The sequence below is a fragment of the Mytilus trossulus genome, chromosome 8, assembly GCF_036588685.1.
Source record: "Mytilus trossulus isolate FHL-02 chromosome 8, PNRI_Mtr1.1.1.hap1, whole genome shotgun sequence".
NCBI classification, from domain to species: domain Eukaryota; kingdom Metazoa; phylum Mollusca; class Bivalvia; order Mytilida; family Mytilidae; genus Mytilus; species Mytilus trossulus.
The window spans coordinates 12,369,752-12,389,988 of record NC_086380.1 but is presented as its reverse complement, the minus strand read 5'-3'; the positions used below and the strand labels follow the sequence as shown (position 1 = coordinate 12,389,988).

General features: G+C 32.1%; 1 protein-coding gene across 1 annotated transcript in view; it reads right to left on the bottom strand.

The window, feature by feature from the left end:
• The window catches only part of LOC134681657 (mutS protein homolog 4-like), a 32,425-nt gene extending 26,590 nt beyond the window's left edge, over positions 1 to 5,835 (bottom strand). The window contains exons 1-3 of the mRNA XM_063541311.1: positions 5,574 to 5,835; positions 5,053 to 5,201; positions 3,407 to 3,530 (exon numbers count right to left, since the gene is read on the bottom strand). Coding sequence (XP_063397381.1) covers positions 3,407 to 3,530; positions 5,053 to 5,201; positions 5,574 to 5,748 — 448 coding nt within the window. The 5' untranslated portion in view covers positions 5,749 to 5,835. The remainder of the gene's footprint in view (positions 1 to 3,406; positions 3,531 to 5,052; positions 5,202 to 5,573) is intronic.
• Positions 5,836 to 20,237: the final 14,402 nt, after the last annotated feature.

Here is a 20,237-nt window from a genome sequence, read left to right as displayed (position 1 = left end):
AAATAATCAAAATATTGTTCGACTCGCTACGCTCGGCGGTATGTAAAAGTTGTTCGAAATACGCCCACTTTGAAATAAACTGAATCCGTCTGTCCGTATATATTGTCAAAATATATTGACCAACGTCAGTGTACGATCATCATAACACAATGGCGACAGTACAGACTCGTTTTTTTTAATAATGTTAACAAAATAATTGTTATTGAATTTTATCAATGACCTGAGACTATTATACTAATTTGTACATAGCAGTATAGTTACAATTAGTGATAAATAAATTTTATTTTAATGCATGATAGTTGTAATCCTACATTCATTTTCTATGTCGATTATGCATGCATATACATTTGTCTTATCATCAACGTTTATCCTTAAGAAGATTTATTTTTAACGATGGTAGAAAAGATTACATACATGGAATGATTAGATTACTTATAAAGGTGTCCATTCTTTTGTGCGAGAAAATCACATATTAATTGTGTGTTTCGATTTTTAAGACCGTAAACTTTAATTTCAAGTTTAAACATGTTCAACATATTTTCCCATAACTCATATAGAAAACGCATATTTAGAGAGCTTTAATCTCAATATGCTGTTAAAAAAAAGTTCGGAATGCAAAGTAAAATTAAAATATTTGTGTTCTATAAGAGTAGGAATTTGCTTATTATTTATTTGAATCTGAGACTCATATAAATAATAAGCCGCTGTCCGGTGAACGAACTTGTTTTCGAACGACCCACACAACTCTTTTTGAACGCTGAAGTTAAATAATCAATTATAATGTAATGCGATAATGATTTTTTTTATTTGACCAAACCGGGTTATGCATTTTGAAATCTATGACGAAACCGGGTTGTATACATTGACGAAACCGGCCAGTTCCATTTTGACATGACCCATTTCTTTCGTTCCATACACAGAGTTACAATTATTGAGATGCTCATAATAACTAAATTTGCAATCTCCGTGTCAATATCTATCTTCCCGTACCATTCTTTCCGTACAATGTGAACAATTTAACGAGAAATTAAACAATTTCGAAGCAAGGTTCACTCAATTCGTCATTTTGACGTGCATTTTTACTTATTTCTCCATTAATATAGAACGGTTGTAGAAAATATTGCATATCACAATAGAAAATAGTTGTATGTGTATTTATATTCTTCGATATCATAAAAAAAAATAAGAAAATAAGGAGAAACCTAGCTTTCTTCTGTCTATTAAGGTTCCGTCATTGTGCCGGATGTTAGATACCATCGAGTCCGAACAAATTTTGCCGGTGTGGTTTAGACACAGTGATATATGATACACTTAAACAGCTTTGAATTTGAACTGAAATGATTACAAGTCCTGTTTTCCTCGCATATTACAGGCTTTGTTACTTGCGTACCAATAAAGAACAATTATATATAACTTTCTGAAATATAACAAGAAACTCAAGTCTCTATTCTGGCATCATATTTTTTTCAGAATAGATAAATATAGACAAGACAAGACAAGACAAGACAATATTTTATTTGAGTCTCACCTCTTCTAAAACATTTACATAATATTACAATTTAAATATTACAATATAAAACAAGAGCCACTCTAAAAAGAGTTATGAGAGACTATAAAAAAAGGTATATACATTTACATATATATATTTACATACATAAAACATAAAACAAATTAAAAGTATACAAATGTTAAGAATAACATAAAACAGTTTAAAAGTAAACAAATTTTAAGAATATAATAAACATTTTCTTTTCAGTAAAATATCATAGCAGATTTTGGCAGTGTAAAAATAAACATTTTCATCACTAAATAAAAATACAAATTTATCATCATCTGACATACTATTAAAATCATGACAAAAAGAATTAGCATGACTAAACAACACAGCACGAAAATCTGCATATAGTGGACATTTCAAAATTACATGTTTCTCATCTTCTATGGTTTCATTACAACTAAAACATATTCGTTCATTAATAGGTAAGTTCTGATACCGGCCCGTTTCAATTTTTAGGGGCGCAACACCACAACGAAATTTTGCAAAAGCACTTCTATATTTCCCTGCAATAGTTTTACAAATGTAATTTTCTACCTTAAATTCTGTTTTAAATAATTTATAAGTACGAAGTTTGGCATATTCATTCGAAACCAACTTATTATGCCATTCAGTTTTATATAAATCAATAGCTAAGCATTCTATATCCTTAATTACATTTTTAGTTAACAATATATCACAGTTACAATATGGTTCAAGATTATACTCTTTAAACTTAGTCATCACTCTGAAGCACCAGTTTTTAATTGGCTTATTTCCATAATTATATGACCATATAAATACTCTTTTGTTCAATCTATCATTGTCCATTTTACAAAATCTGGACCATAATCTAAAAACAGCTGTCCATTGCTTTACATTGCATGGAATCCAGCCCATATCACCATACAGAGATAAGTTTGGTGTATACTTTCCTACACCCATAAAAAATCTCATCGCTCTGTTTTTAACAGCATTTATGCAAGAGAATTCTCTTGTTCCCCATATTGAAGCACCATAATCGATGACTGACCATACAAGTGTGTCAAAAAGCTTTGTATAAGTAGAGTAACAAAAACCACCATTTGATTTACATTTTGCAATCAATAACCCAAGAGCTCTACTTGCCGACTTGGCAATAGCTTTTGCCATTAAATCATAATTTAAAAATTCTGTAAGATGTAAACCAAGGTAAGTATATTGTATTACAATTTCAATATTATCATTACCCAGCATAAATGTATAAATAGACCTTGGAAAAGAAGGTGGTCTAAAATGAATAATCTTAGATTTACTCAAATTAACACTAATATCATTTGTATGACACCACATATGTAAAACATTTAAGAGCATCTGTAAGTCTGATTCATTTTCAGCAAGTAAAACAATATCATCAGCATAGAGCAAAATACATATTTTCTCTTCCTCTATCGGAATACCAACATTCAAACTTTTAACCTCATTTACTAAATTATTAATAAAAATATTGAATAAAATGGGCGATAACACACACCCTTGTTTTAAACCACATTGAACATCAAACCATTGGGTTAAATTCCCATTAACTTTAACACATGACTGTACTTTATGATATAAAGATTTTAAAGCATTCAACATTTTACTACTAATTCCTATTGACTCAAGTTTACAAAATAATAAAAATCTGTTTACAGTATCATATGCTTTTTTGAAATCAATAAAAGCTGCAAAAGTTGACATTTTACACATTTTTCTTGTTTCAATAATAGTTGTAATTGTTGACAAATGATCAATAGTATTACGATTAGATCTAAAACCATTTTGTTCATCATGTATAAAATTTAGATCATTTTAAATATACAATGTATACTAAATATGCACTGCAAATATTACCTCTTGCTTCATTAAAGTATTTCCTTTGAACAGCTGACAGACTTGTGTTGACAAACTGGTCATTGACAAGAGTAAACAGTTTAGTCATATTACCACTTTCACATGCTGTGTTAGGCATAATTATCTAAAACAGAGAAAAAATCCTTTCAGTAGAGCTCTGAAAGATCTATTAAGGAAGTGCCAACAACTAAAAATTTTATCAAAAAAAATTCTCCAGGACAGTGTATTGGGTTAAGTTATTGCATTTGAAGTCATTACATTCTTTTATCCACTTGAGAACTCATAAAGTTTGTTTTTAAACCCAAAAGGTCCACTTGTATTTTTGTCCATCCGAGGAGTTAAGCCTTTTTCAACCGATTTTATAGTTCGTTCTTATGTTGTACTGTTATACCACTGTCCCAGGTTAGGGGGAGGATTGGTATCCCCCTAACATGTTTAACCCCGCCACATTATTTATGTATGTGCCTGTCCCAAGTCAGGAGCCTGTAAATTCAGTGGTTATCGTTTGTTTATGTGTTACATATATTTGTTTTTCATTCATTTTTTTACATAAATAAGGCCGTTAGTTTTCTTGTTTGAATTGTTTTACATTGTCTGGGCCTTTTATAGCTGACTATGCGGTATTGGCTTTGCTCATTGTTGAAAGACGTACAGTGACCTATAGTTGTTAATGTCTGTGTTATTTTGGTCATTTGTGTATAGTTGTCTCATTGGCAATCATATATATATACCATATCTTCTTTTTTATATACTCATTGTCTGCTCAAATTCATAGGTTTTGTTGGATGCTGTCTTTAACACCAAATGCTGTAGTGTTTTTCATTATGTTTTGAACTTAAGACTATTGACTTGCCTAGATTCAGATCAGCCTTCTTTTTTAGAAGTAAAATGTTTGTCAGACACAATCATTAAATAATAAAATTCACAATGTGTGCAATATTCTTGAAATGCTTATGTATTGAAGTGAACAGATGATGTTGAACTTCAAATTCTACAGCACTTTATTTCATACCTTGTTTATGGTGGGTTTGATTACTCCTTATTTTTCTGTGTAATGATATGTGGAGTGTTATTTGTATTTTCGTTTTTTTTCTTTCTGCAGTGGTGTTATCTAGTTTTCTTTCATTTAAGTGCCAGTCTTTGTAAGAGTCGGGCAATTTTGAAAAAAATCAAAAACATGGCTGAAAAAAAAACCTCCCTAGCCATCCTTTTTTGAAGTAACACTCATCCTGAGTTAGAATAGGTAGATCTTGAGTGTCTGTGTGTCTGGTAACTTGAGAAATCTGTAGATAAACTTTGGTTGGAATGATAGCAAATTACAGAGTTAGCTCCCCTTAATTGTTTATTTCTAGTGCATTGTAACCAAATTTTATCTCCAATTACCAGAACAGGACAAGGAAACAAATGCATACATTTTGAATGTAAATTAAGGTCAACTTGAGTGGGTTTTTGTTTGTCATGTTTTCACCATTGCCTGATTCTTAGGTAGACTAGCACTTAAAATTGTGGTAACTCATTGATGTCTTGTCAAAATTTAAACAGGTTTTCAATAAGGCAGTTTTTACTGCAATATTTTGATTCAAAATTATCATCAAAACAAAATAAAATATCAGTATTTCAGAGTCCCTATAATTTTAATTACTAACCTCAACAGGAAGTAGTATCTGTAGTTTGGTGATTGTTTTGACATAAGTTGGTGTGTCTGAAAACTGGGACAATGTTAGGACTGGACTTTTCAAATTAATACTAGCCATGCCAATCTCTCCTCTGGCAAGTCCTCTGCCTTCTACAACAGCTGTGTAAAAGAAAACGCAATATACAAATGGTTTCACCTTAAATATGCATGGACTATGAAGAATATTTATTATATAACTATATTTGTTGTCTTATTGTATCTTTAAAATGCTTTGGATACATTAAAACTGAAATGCTTGAACTTAAAAAAGGTGACAACTCAAACCCATGTTCTCCCAGGTAATTATTCGTAAATAATCCTTTGCATACCTTTGAAGTACTTCTGTGATAGTTTTTATCACTTCATAGTAAGAAAAATGTAATAATGTACTAGAGTGATCATACCAACAATAAAACTTTGAAGTATTTTGGGATCAGTTTTATCTTTTCATTTAAAGAGACAATTTATACATATACAAAACCATGGGCCTACCAACAATAACTGATGAGTTGACATCCATTGGTGTTGTACTTGAGTATGGAGTCTTCCTCTTACTCCCAGGGGTTGTAATAGAGGTACTACCTCTCCTCCCTGGTGTGTATGATGAGGTACTCCTCCTCCCTGGAGTGTATGATGTGGTGCTCCCTCTACCAGGGGTATATGACATGGTGCTCCCATGACTGGGAGTGAAGGATGAAGAGCTTCTTTGTCCTGGAGTGTACAAGTTTGAGTTCCCTTGCCCCGTAGTGTATGAAGAACTGAAATCATAAAATAAACTCTAAGCCTTGAAGGTGAGTACTAAAATGTGTTTTTTTTTCTTCAGGGCTATCATCAAAATCACAAGAACTTATTTTGCAATTTCACAGACACAACACTTTTTAAAATTCTGTGACCTATAGTTGTTAATTTCTGTGTCATTTGGTCTCCTGTGGAGAGTTGTCTCATTGACAATCATACCACATCTTTTTTGTTTATAAGTACATATTTCAAAGAGATAATTGATCACATAATTTAAATAAAGGGCAGATGTATTGGTGTTACTTGTTGCATGAGAATAAAACATAAGGTCATTCATTGTTATGAGCAAGGGGTTGTCAGCATTTTTTAGAAACTTGTTTTAATTTTCACAATATTATAAATGTATCTGACATGTCTGAGGAGATAGGGATCTTAACTTTAAGAGCTTGCTGGAGTTAACTATTTAAGAGGTATTACATTATATTATCAGGATTGTTTTTAGGATAGGCACCAAAATTAGCTAAAGAGACAGCCAAGCATTATGGAACATTTCTGTTTTTTATTTGGCCTCATGCATATTAATTTTTTTATCTTGATATTGAATGTATAATAAAAATTGCAAAAAGAGTTCTTTGGGCTATCAATGTTCTAAGTTAAAATACCTTGAGTAATTAGGTCTGACTGATGATGTACTGTCATTTTGGTTGTTCACTGGAGTCTCCAATAAATCAAGTTCTGAAAAAGTTAGTCAGTTCTACAGAAAAAAATAACTCCGGTAATAACAGAAACAATCTAAGTAATCCTGTCAAGTCTGATTTCAATAGAATTACTGTACAGTGGCGGATCCAGTAATTTTTATAAGTGGGGGGGCCCGCTCGGGTCACACTTCAGTGATTTCCTATATGATCAACCAAATTTTTCCCAGAAAAGACGGGGCCTAAGCCCATGGGCCCCCTCCTAAATCTGCCTCTGCTGTACATTTCATAGCAGATAGCACATGAACAATTATATAAATCATGAACAATTTTAATTTGATTAACCCTAGCTATCCTACAACAAAATGCATATGGTACAACACACATGCTTCAAGTAAAAACTTAAAGAACAATGAGAAAAAATAATTCACTTATGACTATATGAAAGACGAAATGATTCCTGTAATGACTTTTAATTATGTAAAGGAAGTTTATATGCAATAGTCAAAATAATATGATCATTTTACATGTTTAATGATGTTTTACAATAACATTTTAATGTGCCACTCTATAAAGTTTTGAGTCCTGGTAATATGGATGAGGTTTCAACTCAGCTCACCATGCTCACAGACATTTTACATGTTATAAATACATGTATGTGTTTTCCACTGCTATCTTGACTTATAAATATAAAAAGTTTTGTTTTAGTCTAAAATAGACAATTTTAATGTGCATTTTCTATTATATCTATTACTTACGATATTTGGGTTTCTTAGCATCAGACTGAAACATCATCAAGTAATGGATCAAATTAGCATTCAGGAACTCATTAAAATCTAAAAATATAATAATCTTATAATAGTTATAAAATTTTTATAAATAAAATGTGATCATGCTACACAGATGTCTTTGCTTGAAAATATGCAAGGTTGATAAACTATACATGTACATTTGTACATACTGATGTTTGTTTTCTTTAAAAATATCAGCAATGACATTTATTTCTGACTACATGTGTAAGCCAAAAAAGTGTCCCATGAAATTGTGTCCCCTAGAACATTATTTCACAGTTCATCTGTGAAATTTTGTTCATGGGACAGAATATCACATTTGTACGCTATAAAATAGTGTCTCCCTTCATGCCCTTACTTGCACATAATTTCATGGATGTTTTATAAAAATATGTCACAAATAGGCGAGTGATATGAGAGCCAAATTTACATTTTTAATGCACCTACCTAACACACGGCTAAATTATATATCACTGGAAAGCTAAGAACGTGTACTTTCTAAATATCCCGGTCGTCAAAAGAAATTATGGTGCATTTTTTTTAAAATCGAGGTCAAAGGTCATGGGTGCAATTTCAATTCTCGGATACTTCCAGTGGAAAAAACGAGTCAAACCAAATGAAAAAACGAAACAATTTAATAGAAATGCTGTATTAATGTTGGGAAAATATATTTTTATCATAGTATTAATAAATTTTGGTTGATTTTAACGGTAACGCATGTTACGTAACGTTTTCTCTCGGAGTCTTTGAAAATCAATCATTAAGTCACACAAATGTATCTATAGTACGACGCCCTTGCATTATCTATATCATTTGATTACACGCGTATCTACATACATATATCTTTAAATTTGATATAAATATTCCGAAAAAAAGATATTTGAAGCGAGGGGAAAATATAACATATGACGTATTTTTAATTGTTTAGAAAAGTCCCATGATGAGCTGTACAATAAAATTCAGGAAGCGTATGGTCTTCTGTTAGTTTGAAAGCCTGCCAACTGCTTCAAGATGAGACAACCATAGGACAGATTTTTGTTGTTATTGTAGTGCAATATGTTGAGTCTGGCTCATACCGCAATTTCATTTACTTCACTAAATCATATATGATAAGAGTACTAACTAACATTACTAAATTGAGTAAGGTGCTACTAGTATATTTATATCAACAAATTGACAAATTTAATATAAAAAATCAAAAGGAAAATATGATCACTCATTGTACATGCTGTACGTCAAACTGTGTATGATTTTATTTTAGTCGGCCGCCGTGTATCTTGAGATAACTAATTAATAAAACAACACTTGACAAAGTAGTTTGTACTTTTTTTTTTAAATTACGCTTGTGATGACGTTCGGCTACTTTGGCACTAAGTATTACTTTTTTATATCTTATTTCACCGCTTCAAAAGGGAGGACAAGGTTATCCTAATATTGAACCTTTTATTTGGCTTTCTTATATTAAAATCCCGTTAGCGTATAACCTTAATGATCGAAACGTCGGACCAATGGGATGTTCGACCATTTAGGTGTCGGAATATTGCGATATCATAATGTTATAGCTTCATTTTTAACTTGTAATCTCATCATTCTTATCGGTCAACATATCCATACAAAGACAACTTCCTTGGCATTGGTATATGTCAGTACAGCAGGAGTTTTGCTCAAAGCGGACACAAGATCTACTATATACAGATTGAATTAAAAATTGGAAATGAACATGAGGGATTTGTCAAAGAGACACCAACCGTTCAAAAAGCAGACAACGACCGAAGACCACCAAATTGGTCATCAATGCAAAAGAAACTCCAAAACTCGGAGGCGTTCTTCAGCTGGCCCCTAAACAAAAATGTACTAGTTTGAAATGACAATGTACGTCATACTAAGCTTCGAAATATACTCAAGAAGTTAAAATAAAAAATCATACAAAACTAAGAAAGACCAGAAGCTCCTGACTTGGGACAGGCTCAAAATTGCGGCGGAGTTAATCATGTTTTTGGAAATCTCAACCCTCCCCCTATACCTACATGTATACCAATGCGTGAACAGATCAAATCTTGTAGAAAGTTGGATGACATCAGTCCGGACCGGTGTTGCCTTTTAGCCAACCAAAGTCATACGGAGAACTTATTGTTTCTGTTGTTAGGTCGACATTGTCTTGGATAAAAATTTGACCCCCAGAAGAAAAAAATGCCATGTAGAAAGTATGCTCCATTTTTCATTTTTTTCTAATCTCCTGATCAGTCAAACCTGTTAATAGATATCAAAGGTGTGTCCATAAATACGGTGCATTTGTAATGATAAACATAAAAGAAAAAGAGTAAAAAAATATGTATAGATAATATACATTCTACTAAAGCCATACATTTAAGAACTTTGTCAATAGGAATAGTGTACGCTTTATTGACTGCCGAAGATGCGCCATCACCCAAAAGACAATACAGCAATATTTTTAAAGCAGGTGGCATAATTTCAATTGAATAGTCCAGTGAAATGTTTTTAGATAATGGATGTTCATCTGATTGAAATACAAATTTACCCTATGTCTGCTTCTGTAAAATACTAGTAGCTGCATAAAGTGCTTGCAACCAGTTTCGCAGTCACTGCTCAGATCTTTAAAATTGACAGACTATATATCACAGTAATTTTAAACGGGTAATGTTCCGTCATTACGGCATAAGACAACATTATAGAGATACTGTATACAAAATATTGGATTTACCTTGGTCTGTTGCGGCTGTATACATATAACTATTAATCAACCATATATTTTTAGTTTTTGTTGAAGCTGATAAAATTTTGTGTAGTTTTCTCGGCGGCGATCCTCGAGCAGGAATTAAGCCCGGTTAACTGATCAAGTAATCAGTATAGTTGTTAACAAGAATATTTCCTTGTGTACAGGCACGTCATCTTTTATCGTCGAAATGTTAGTAAAAGCTGTTTTATGCGAAGTTAGAATTTTAAAATAGCTCTTTACTTTCTGATTTCAAATTGTGTAGCAAATATTTAGAGATGCAAGCTCGATGGTATAAAGATTTAATAGTACAATTATCATGAGTTATTTTGTAAATCAGATCATTGTAGGAGTTATATGTAGTAACACTCAATACAGCTTGAGCTTGCTCCTCAGAGGATACCTTATGAAGTTGTGTAACTTGCTTATAGGCTTTATACAATTGCAAAATATATTCACAAACAGAAAAATCAGAATGAGTTATAGATGTACTGCCCTCGTTGATATGTGAGAAGAGACTGGACGGTAGAATTAGTACATGTAGTACAAAGTCTTTGTACAGAGTGAGACAAAACTTAATTTTGAAATATTTATAGCAACTCTTATGATATTTTGTATTTTCAAATGGGATGTTTTATTTTTTTTTAAATTCATCGATCAGTCTTCTGTAAACTTTATCTTTTCGTTTTCCCACTGTGGCAATACAACTGTATCTTCATTTAAGTGTTTCTATGTAGTAAATACACGACAGACTATGCATCTGTGTCAATCAATGGATAGTTTTTGCTGTTTAGCACAGGAAGGGTTTGATTGTGAACTGGACTGTGAAAATTTGACACGACTCGGAAGATTTTGTACAACTTTCCGATACGATTCCTTATTTAGAAAAGGGTGAATTCTACAGAACTCAAAAACATTGTTTTACTATGATTTGATCTTAATTTCGGACGATTTTATATCTATTTAAGCTACACTGAAGTTAAAGATAGAAAAAGAACCGTTTAAGTATGATTTGTCGTACTCTAATAGCACAATTAAGTACACGGAAATCGACTAATATATTCAGTAAAAAAACGATAACGAAATAGATAAGGGATTCCGGAAACTATAGTGATTTTCCCGACATCATAAAATTACAGAAATTCGTGATTTTAAGAAATGTTGAGATAAAGTCTTGATCTTGAATGAAAAAACGATAATTGATAAGTAATTTGGTGTGTTCTAAAACGGAAAGAGTGCAAAAGCATTCAATAAAAAATTAATTGTAGATCCGAAAAGGTCAGGATTATGAAAATTTTCGTACAAAATGTCAAATATTTAGAAGGAATGCAAAAGCATGCGGACTTACAGTTGTAAATATTGTTTTTCATTATTTTAAGAATCGAATTCACTTAATTATTCTGTCTAAAAGAAGAGATACTACTAATTTATTTTGCTTGAAAAATATGTCGTAATTTTATAATTTTCAACTAATTTCTGAAATAAACGTCAATTTAACAAAAACTGCACCGTACGATTTTGTGACGACCGGGCAAAAATCAAAGTTAAATCAATATTCTTTCATTTAAAAAAGAAATTAGCCGTGTGTTAGGTGGGTGCATTAAAGTCCTTAACTAGACGTCTTTTTCAAATATTACACTCGCCTAAAAGGACAATATTTCATAGTGTAGCTATTTTTTCTGTCCCTAAAGACAATGAAAGAAGGGAAATAATTTAGACATCATTGAAATGTTTTAATCAATTAGTTAAATCATAATTGAAATTTAAATAAAGACAACACAGATGTGAACAAAAATGGAAAGTGATGAATATAAACAGCTGTATGATTATGTGTGTGATGGTCAATACCCTCCAGAGTTTAATAATAATGAAAGAAGATCATTTAGAAGGAAAGCAAAGCAGTTTCAAATTCAAAACAATGAAATGTATTATATACATGTTGACAAAAAAACACAAGAGAAAACATTAAATCTGTAAGGACAAATTGAAACAAATGGTGACACCTCCAAGAATGAAACGTATGCGCAAGCAGAAACGGCAATCAAGCATTTATGAATATTATTCCTAACGTTATTGGTCTTGTTAAGAAGGACAATTCAAAGATGTTAAAACAATTCATAGATTCCTATTGTATATATTTAAAAACAAATGTCAATTTGTCTTATTATATTTTGTTAAATAATTTTTTTCGTATTAGACAAGACTTTAATGCAATATGGACATGATTTCACTATTAAAAAATGTCCAACGAAGGTCACAATAGAATCTCTTGTCAAGGGACACTTTAACATAGAAGTGGACAATATTTTATAATAAAATTATGTCCTGGACCAAATTTCATAGGTCATATCTGAAATTTTGTCCATGGGGGACACTTTTTAATCCTTTACATGCATGTTGTCATTATAGAGATTGTTTAAATGTTTGAGTGCTTTCATATATGCATCTTTCAATGACAAACGCTTTAACAGTAACGGGTATCTCCCAAACAGCAATGAACAGAGCAAATAACCGTAAAGCTACCCAAATTTTGGACTTGCTCTGTTCTGTGCTTGGTGGTAAAAAATATTTTTTATTCGTTTCTGAACAGACCCTAAACAAAATTTACCAAAAAGTAAAGCTAGAGAGTTTAAAGGTAAAAAAATATAATTATAATGAACATTTGACTTGTCACTGGTAAAATTTAAATGAAAAGATATATATATCATTGAATCAAAATCATGAAGAATACTTTTTGGCAATGTATACCACAGGTATTTGGGGCATGGACCCCCCCTTTTTTGGACATCACTAAAAAAAATTGTTTTACCATATTCTATATGTATAAACATATATCAAGTCTCAACAATCCATTGCTAGTCAATTACAGTAACTTTGTTTACTATCCATACGAGCCCCAAGTGAAAAAAAAAATACGAAACAATTTTTTTTTAGTGATGTCCAAAAAAGGGGGGTCCATGCCCCAAATACCTGTGATATATATATACGAGTTCTGTCCCCAATGCAAAATGATTTTGTATACGCATGCAAATATGCCCCTTCAATACGGTTTCTAAAAGAATCTTTGTGTACCTGTTTTTTTTTTTAAATGGTTACGTTGGTTAAAAAATCCCGGACGAAGACACCACGGAGAATTTAAAGTAGGGGAAAGGAACGATCACCAAGGTGTTTGAAAAATATCCAATTGTAAAAATCATCACGGGGGTCAACTTCCTATTATTGGGTATACGGGGATGTCACAGACACTTGTTTCTGTCAATGATCTACATATCATATATAAATAGGCTAAATTGAGAATCTTACATTATAAAATATATGTGCACCAAACGATGTCCATTCATATATCTAAACTTAAGGGTAGCTGGTATATTTATGAATTATGAGTGATGATGAGTTAGTGCTTATATAAGCATGGGTCATATCTTATATATTGTATATAAGTATAGGTCATTCTTTCTTAAATTTTTATATAACTATAGGTATTGAATTTCAGTGAATGTTATATTAAAATGGGTATACGTTTTTTTTAGGGCAAAAATGGCACACCCCTACCAAAAAAATATGGAATTTAAACTCAGGCAAGAAAGAAGATGTCACAAGCCGGCACCATCTAAAATTACGAATGAGGGATAACCGGGGGAACGCTTTTCGGTTTCGGGATGTACATGTGGGGGGCAAGTAGGAACTGGGAAAAAGACACGGGGAAACAGAAGGAAGTGGTGAAAATTTACCAAACATTTAGGAAATGTGCAACCCTTTAAGCGTTATCATACATGTATGAGTCTGGTGAAGAGGAGCCGTGAGGATCCTGTACTGGAAAACATCTTTAAGTATGTACATATTATTCTTCTTTTAAAAAATGATTTACTGGTAGGACCAAGCCTGATTAATTGTGATACCTCAATAGAACCCAGATTAATGTCATTAATTGTGATGCTTCTTTAACACTTCTTTAACACTGCAGTGGTGTAGCTTGCATGTATGTTTAGATGCTCAAGCATCCGGCACATCATTTTGACAACATTTTTTTTTAATAACTATATAATACAAAAGTTTGCAGCATATACACATGAGGGTATCCGAATGTATATGAGAATTGCTTCCAATCATTTTCGAAGCCGTATGCGTGGTTTCTCCTTTATGTAAAGAAGATGGATAAACAAATCTGAAACATCATGATATCCTGATATCGTTTTCTGTGGCACGAAATACCCATTTCCATTTAGGTACAAATTTAAATGTTGTTTCAATAAAGGACCAGAGATCTAATGTCCCCCGCTTCCAAGATACATTTTATGTACAAAAGGGCAAAAACTAAACCAAGCTCTTTTTTTTTTAAATTTATATCTCGAGAGAAACAGCTTCCAAACAAATACAATGAGATTTGCATTTATAATTTATATTTCCAAGGGGCCGATGATATATTGGTTAAAAAAAATTGATCAGGATTTATAATTGTATGTGTGAAAGATATTGCTGCATGATGATATAAGTTTCACAAAACTTCTCGCAAGAATTGTACAAATGACAGCGCTAACAAGACTTGATGGACGGACGACAGGTATTTCCATATCCTCTCACAGCAATGAGTTAAGACAAGTAATCAAAAACCCAATTGGGAGGCTAAAATTCCAGAAAAGGAAGGGGGTGTCACTTCTGTGTCTATATACTCCGAAGTTCCATATACAGAAGTGCCGCATTAATGGGTTTGTTTTTGAGATGTCAAATAAAAGATTTGATGTGAAACTTTTACATTAAATATTTCTGATATAATGATGATAGCCAATGCAAGTTCATAAAATTCTCTTGGAAATTTAATGTATACTGGTGGGTATTTAGAAATTAAACGAAATTCTAACCAGTGTCGGTTTCTATGGGAATACACTGACATGCATACAGGAAAAAATTAATTTTCTGCATTAAAAGTCCTAAACAATTTTCGCCTCACTCCGCTCGCCAATAATTCGCATCCACATAATTTCAACCCTGGCTACGCCACTGATCTGGGTCCTTTATTAGGGATCCGCACAGAATAGATATCTAGGATGAGGTTATCATCTTCTTGCTGATTTGTTCCTTCATTCTTACGGCGCTGACTTCACACAGGAATTTCTTTAAAAAAAAAAGAAAAGAAGTTAGCAGTATCCTTTAACATTAATTCCCGCTATATACTAATCGATGATGTTCTCTCACTAAAAATATCTAATTTGGTGACTATGTTAAACGCATCTTTCTCATCAAACTAGAGATACAGGATACAAAAAAAAAGTAAAATCACATAACTACCGAAATTTAGAACGAAAAGTCCCTTATCAATTGACACAATGAAAAGCTCAAACACATCAAACGAATTGATGACAGATACAGTTATAGTCGATTTCATTGAGGGTGAAGGCAAATGTAATACTTTTCCGAATTGGTTAGCTTGCTTGAAAACTAAATCAGTAGTATTTAATAAAACAGGAAAACTAGATGAAAAAATATTTAATATTAATAATATACCTATTGAAAGGGCTAGGGGCTATAAATATTTAGGAATTTATGTAAGCGCAAGTGGAAGCTTTACAGAGGCTAAAGAAGATTTATATAAAAGGGGACTGAAAGCTTTATTTAAATATAAAAAAAGTTTTAACTTATATAAACCTAAAATTAACACACTTTCACATATATTATTGATCATACTGTGAAACCTGTGTTGTTATATGGGAGTGAAATATGGGGATCTTCAGTAATAAATAAACTAAATAAAAATGAACATAATCTTTTTAAACTATGCAAGGACATGAAACAAGAAAGTGTTCACGTCAAATTCTGTAAATTTTCTTTGGGTTTAGGTAAAAAATCTACAAATATAGCTGTATTGGGTGAAATGGGAAGATTTCCCTTATTTCTTGAGGTAATTTTAAATATGTTTAGATATTATAAATATATATTAAAGTCTGATGATATCCTTCTCTCTGAAGCCCTGAATGTCTCTAGATCACTAAATAGTTTAAACAAAAATAGTTGGTATAGTTGTATTGCTATTCTTATGAAATATCTTGATATAGATCTTAAACTTATTAAAAATTCAAAGATGGATTTAAAATCACTAATTTACCGGAAATTAAAACAGAAATATTCTTGTATTTGGAAATCTGAACTTTATAATGATAGACAAAATAAACAGCATGGAAATAAACTAAGAACTTACAGATTATTTAAAGAAAATATTTATATGGAAAAATACTTATTAATTTTAAATGAGGATGAAAGGCGACTGCTCACTAAGTTTAGAGTCAGTGCACATAAATTAGAAATTGAAAGAGGCAGATATGTGGGGCTTCGAGTGGAGGATAGAATATGCAAATTATGTAACACTGAAGTTGAAGATGAAATTCATTTTCTTCTTCAGTGTCCTGTTTTAGAAAATAAAAGATCTGAATATATAGATTACTTAAATAAGGTTAACAAAAACTTTAAAAGCCTCCCAAATAAATCAAAATTAATATGGTTAATGTCATCTGAGGATAATGTTATAATTAAAAAAGTAAGTTTATTATTGTGTACTTTATTCAAAGAGAGAAAATCAATTCTAGATACAGTTTAGTCACCGGTAGTTTGTCAATCTATATTATATTGTAAAACTATATATATATATATATATATTCATCTATTTTGCAGATATTATTTAGGTGAAAAAAACTTGACTTTGTTTAATTGTTAAATAATCAATGTAATCAATATGTAATCACTTGTATGAAATTGAACTTAATTGTACTGCTCAAATTATTGGGCGTCATAATTGACAATAAAAAACTTTGTATTGTATTGTATATTGTTAGCTGAACCGTGCAGTCTTTGTTAAATTAGGTAAAACTACCCTAACTTATCTATCTGTTTGTTGGACTAAGCTACTTAGAAAGGAGGGTATTATACCTGACCTAATAATAACTTAACGTTTCAGCTAACAAGCAATCTAACCAAAGATACCACCTTTGCCTAAACACTCAATGAAACCGACTGTAAGTCTGCCTCATATCGTGACTTACATCTAGAAATTGTCTAATGTACAAACCCGTTCCAATTTCACGAAAGTGACCTACCAAACTAGACTTATTACCGGGTTTGTACTAACATGAGAAACACGACAGGTGCCACGTGTGGAGCAGGATCTGCTTACCCTTCCAAATTACCTGAGATTACCCCCCCCCCCCCCCCCCCCCCCATAATCCCAGTTTTTTGGTGGGATCGTTTTGCTTAGACTAAAAGACTTAATTTTTCTATGTTGTGTTTTGTGAATAATTCCACCTTATGTAATAATGCTTTATTTTGATTGGATGAGAAACATGGTATTTTTCACCAATTTCTATATATTGAGATTTTCTTTTCTCTGCCGAGGTATTTTCCTTTAGGGAATTTCATATGCCGGGGTATTTGCTAGCAAATACCATGGCAGATGGGAAATTCCCTAGAAAATACCATGGCAGATGGGGAATACAATGTCTAAAAATAACTCAATGAATTATTTCTATTCTAATATGACAAATTCCTTGTCATTCTGAATATATGGTTCCAGATGAAATATTTGGGATAAAAAGCATCATTATTGAATTTGGAGCGAATGACGTAAAAATTCCAGGAGTGACATCAGACCTCAACGGAAACGAATTGTCAACTGGTCACATAAAACTTGAATTACGCTTCACTAAAACTGATGAATAAAGTGTAGTAGTCAGCCGATATCCAGCTTATTATCATAAAAAGGGAGATACATATACAGTCAGTGACTGTACATAAAAAAAATGATAAGACATGATTATACGGTCAATGCAATTTGACTGCACAAATAGCACAGCTGCAGTGTATACAAAAAATATACATTCAAGTCGAAATTTCATATTATAACTGATAATGATAAACTTTCTAAGGTGGAACATTCGGTGGAATTAAACAATTATATCATGCTTACAAGCGGTATTTGCCAAAAATACCGGTTTCGAGGAAATCAAATTTCCCTCACCTAACGGTTCTGGAAATTTGTACCTCTCAACCGGTATTTTTGGCAAATACCCCTTATAAGCATGATATATTTGTATAATATTTTTTGTCTGTTCGTATATATAATTTTTTTTCAAGCCATGGCATTGTCAGTGTATTTTTAATTTGTGAGTTTAAATGTCCCTCTGGTATCTTTCGCCCCATTCCTATTTTTTTATATATATTATTACCCAGATCGGGTCCATGAGCTTCATGTTGTCACTTTGTTCATTGTGGCTTATTGATACAATGTTTGGTATAACTCTACATATGATTAAATTATTATAAAAAAAAAACTTTCTCAAAACAATATAAGTTGTCAATATTGCGTACAATGTGAGGCAACTTTCATTGTACCTAATTGATAACGCGTTTATAGTATTAGATTTGCCCTCCTTGTTACTCCATCCGGGTTTTAGTTGAAATGTAGTTTAAGCAGAGAGCATGTTCCAGTCACATTTTATTATCATGTGTTTCTCTATTTTTTCTTTGTTATTTATCTTTATCATTACCCAGATTGGTTGCCGGTGCTTCAAGTTGACAATTGCAGGAACTTCTTAGGAAGAAAGATAAGAAGTTAGCAATATCCTTTAACTCTACTTTCCGCTATATAGATGACGTTCTTTCACTAAACAATTCAAAATTTGGTGACTATGTGGATCGCATCTATCCCATCGAATTGGAGATAAATGATACTACAGATACAGTTAAGTCGGCTTCATATTTTGACTTACATCTAGAAATTGACAATGAGGGTCGGTTGAAGACAAAACTTTACGACAAAAGAGGTGATTTCAGCTTTCCAATTGTGAACTTTCCATTTCTAAGTAGCAACATTCCAGCAGCACCTGCATACGGGGTATATATCTTCCAATTGATACGATATTCCCGTGCTTGCATTTCCTATCATGATTTTCTTGATAGAGGGTTACTGCTCACAAGGAAGCTATTAAACCAAGAGTTCCAAATGGTGAAGTTGAAATCATCCCTTCGTAAATTTTACGGACGCCATCACGAGTTGGTTGACCGTTATGGAATAACCGTTTCACAAATGATATCGGATATTTTCCTTACGTCGTAACTACAATCCCCTTCCCTTTCATGAATTTGACCTACCGAATTAGACTATTTACCGGATTTGTAATCACATAAGCAACACGACGGGTGCCGCATGTGGAGCAGGATCTGCTTACCCTTCTGGAGCACCTGAGATCACCCCTAGTTTTTGGTGGGGTTCGTGTTGTTTATTCTTTAGTTTTCTATGTTGTGTCATGTGTACTATTGTTTTTCTGTTTTTCTTTTTCATTTTTAGCCATGGCGTTGTCAGTTTGTTTTAGATTTACGAGTTTGACTGTCCCTTTGGTATCTTTCGTCCCTCTTTTAGTTCATTGTAGCTTTTTAGTACTAGGCTTGTTATAAACGTATATGATTACATTTTTGAAATAAAGCACCTTTCGCCAAACACTACAAGTTGTCAATTCCATGTATAAGTGTCTGGTAATAGAAGTTTCATGGTGTATCAATATTCCATATATGATTGCTATCCATATTCGGAATAAGAAGACTATCGAATTGCGATCGAAAAACACATTTATAAAGCTTTTAGGTATAATTATTCGGTTGGCATTTAACATGTTTTGTAAATAAAATACTCAAATACCTACTAATGTAAAACCAAATCACTGACAGATTTCAGATGAAGAGTTTAAATCTGATCTCATGCATACACAATTTTAGATATCAGAAATTACTCTTAACTTGTAACCAACATCATAATAAAATGCCCCCCCCCCCTAAAAAAAAAAAAACAACAACAAAAAAACAACAACAAATAAACAAACAAAAAAATAAAGGTAAACATATTTCTCTTTATAGATTTCCTGTTACAAAACTTTGAATTTTTCGAAAACTAGCTACATGATTTTCTTATCTCAGGAAAAGATTACCTTCACCATATTTGGCACAACTTTTAGGAATTTTGGGCCCTCAATGCTCTTCAACTTTTTACTTGTTTGGCTTTATAACTATTTTTATCTGAACGTCACTGATGAGTCTTTTGTTGACGAAACGCGCGTCTTGCGTATTAAATTACAATCCTGGTACATTTGATAACTATTCTTCTTTAATATGTTCTACATCAAATGAGATATGTTTTGATGTATATTGTAATACAGTATAT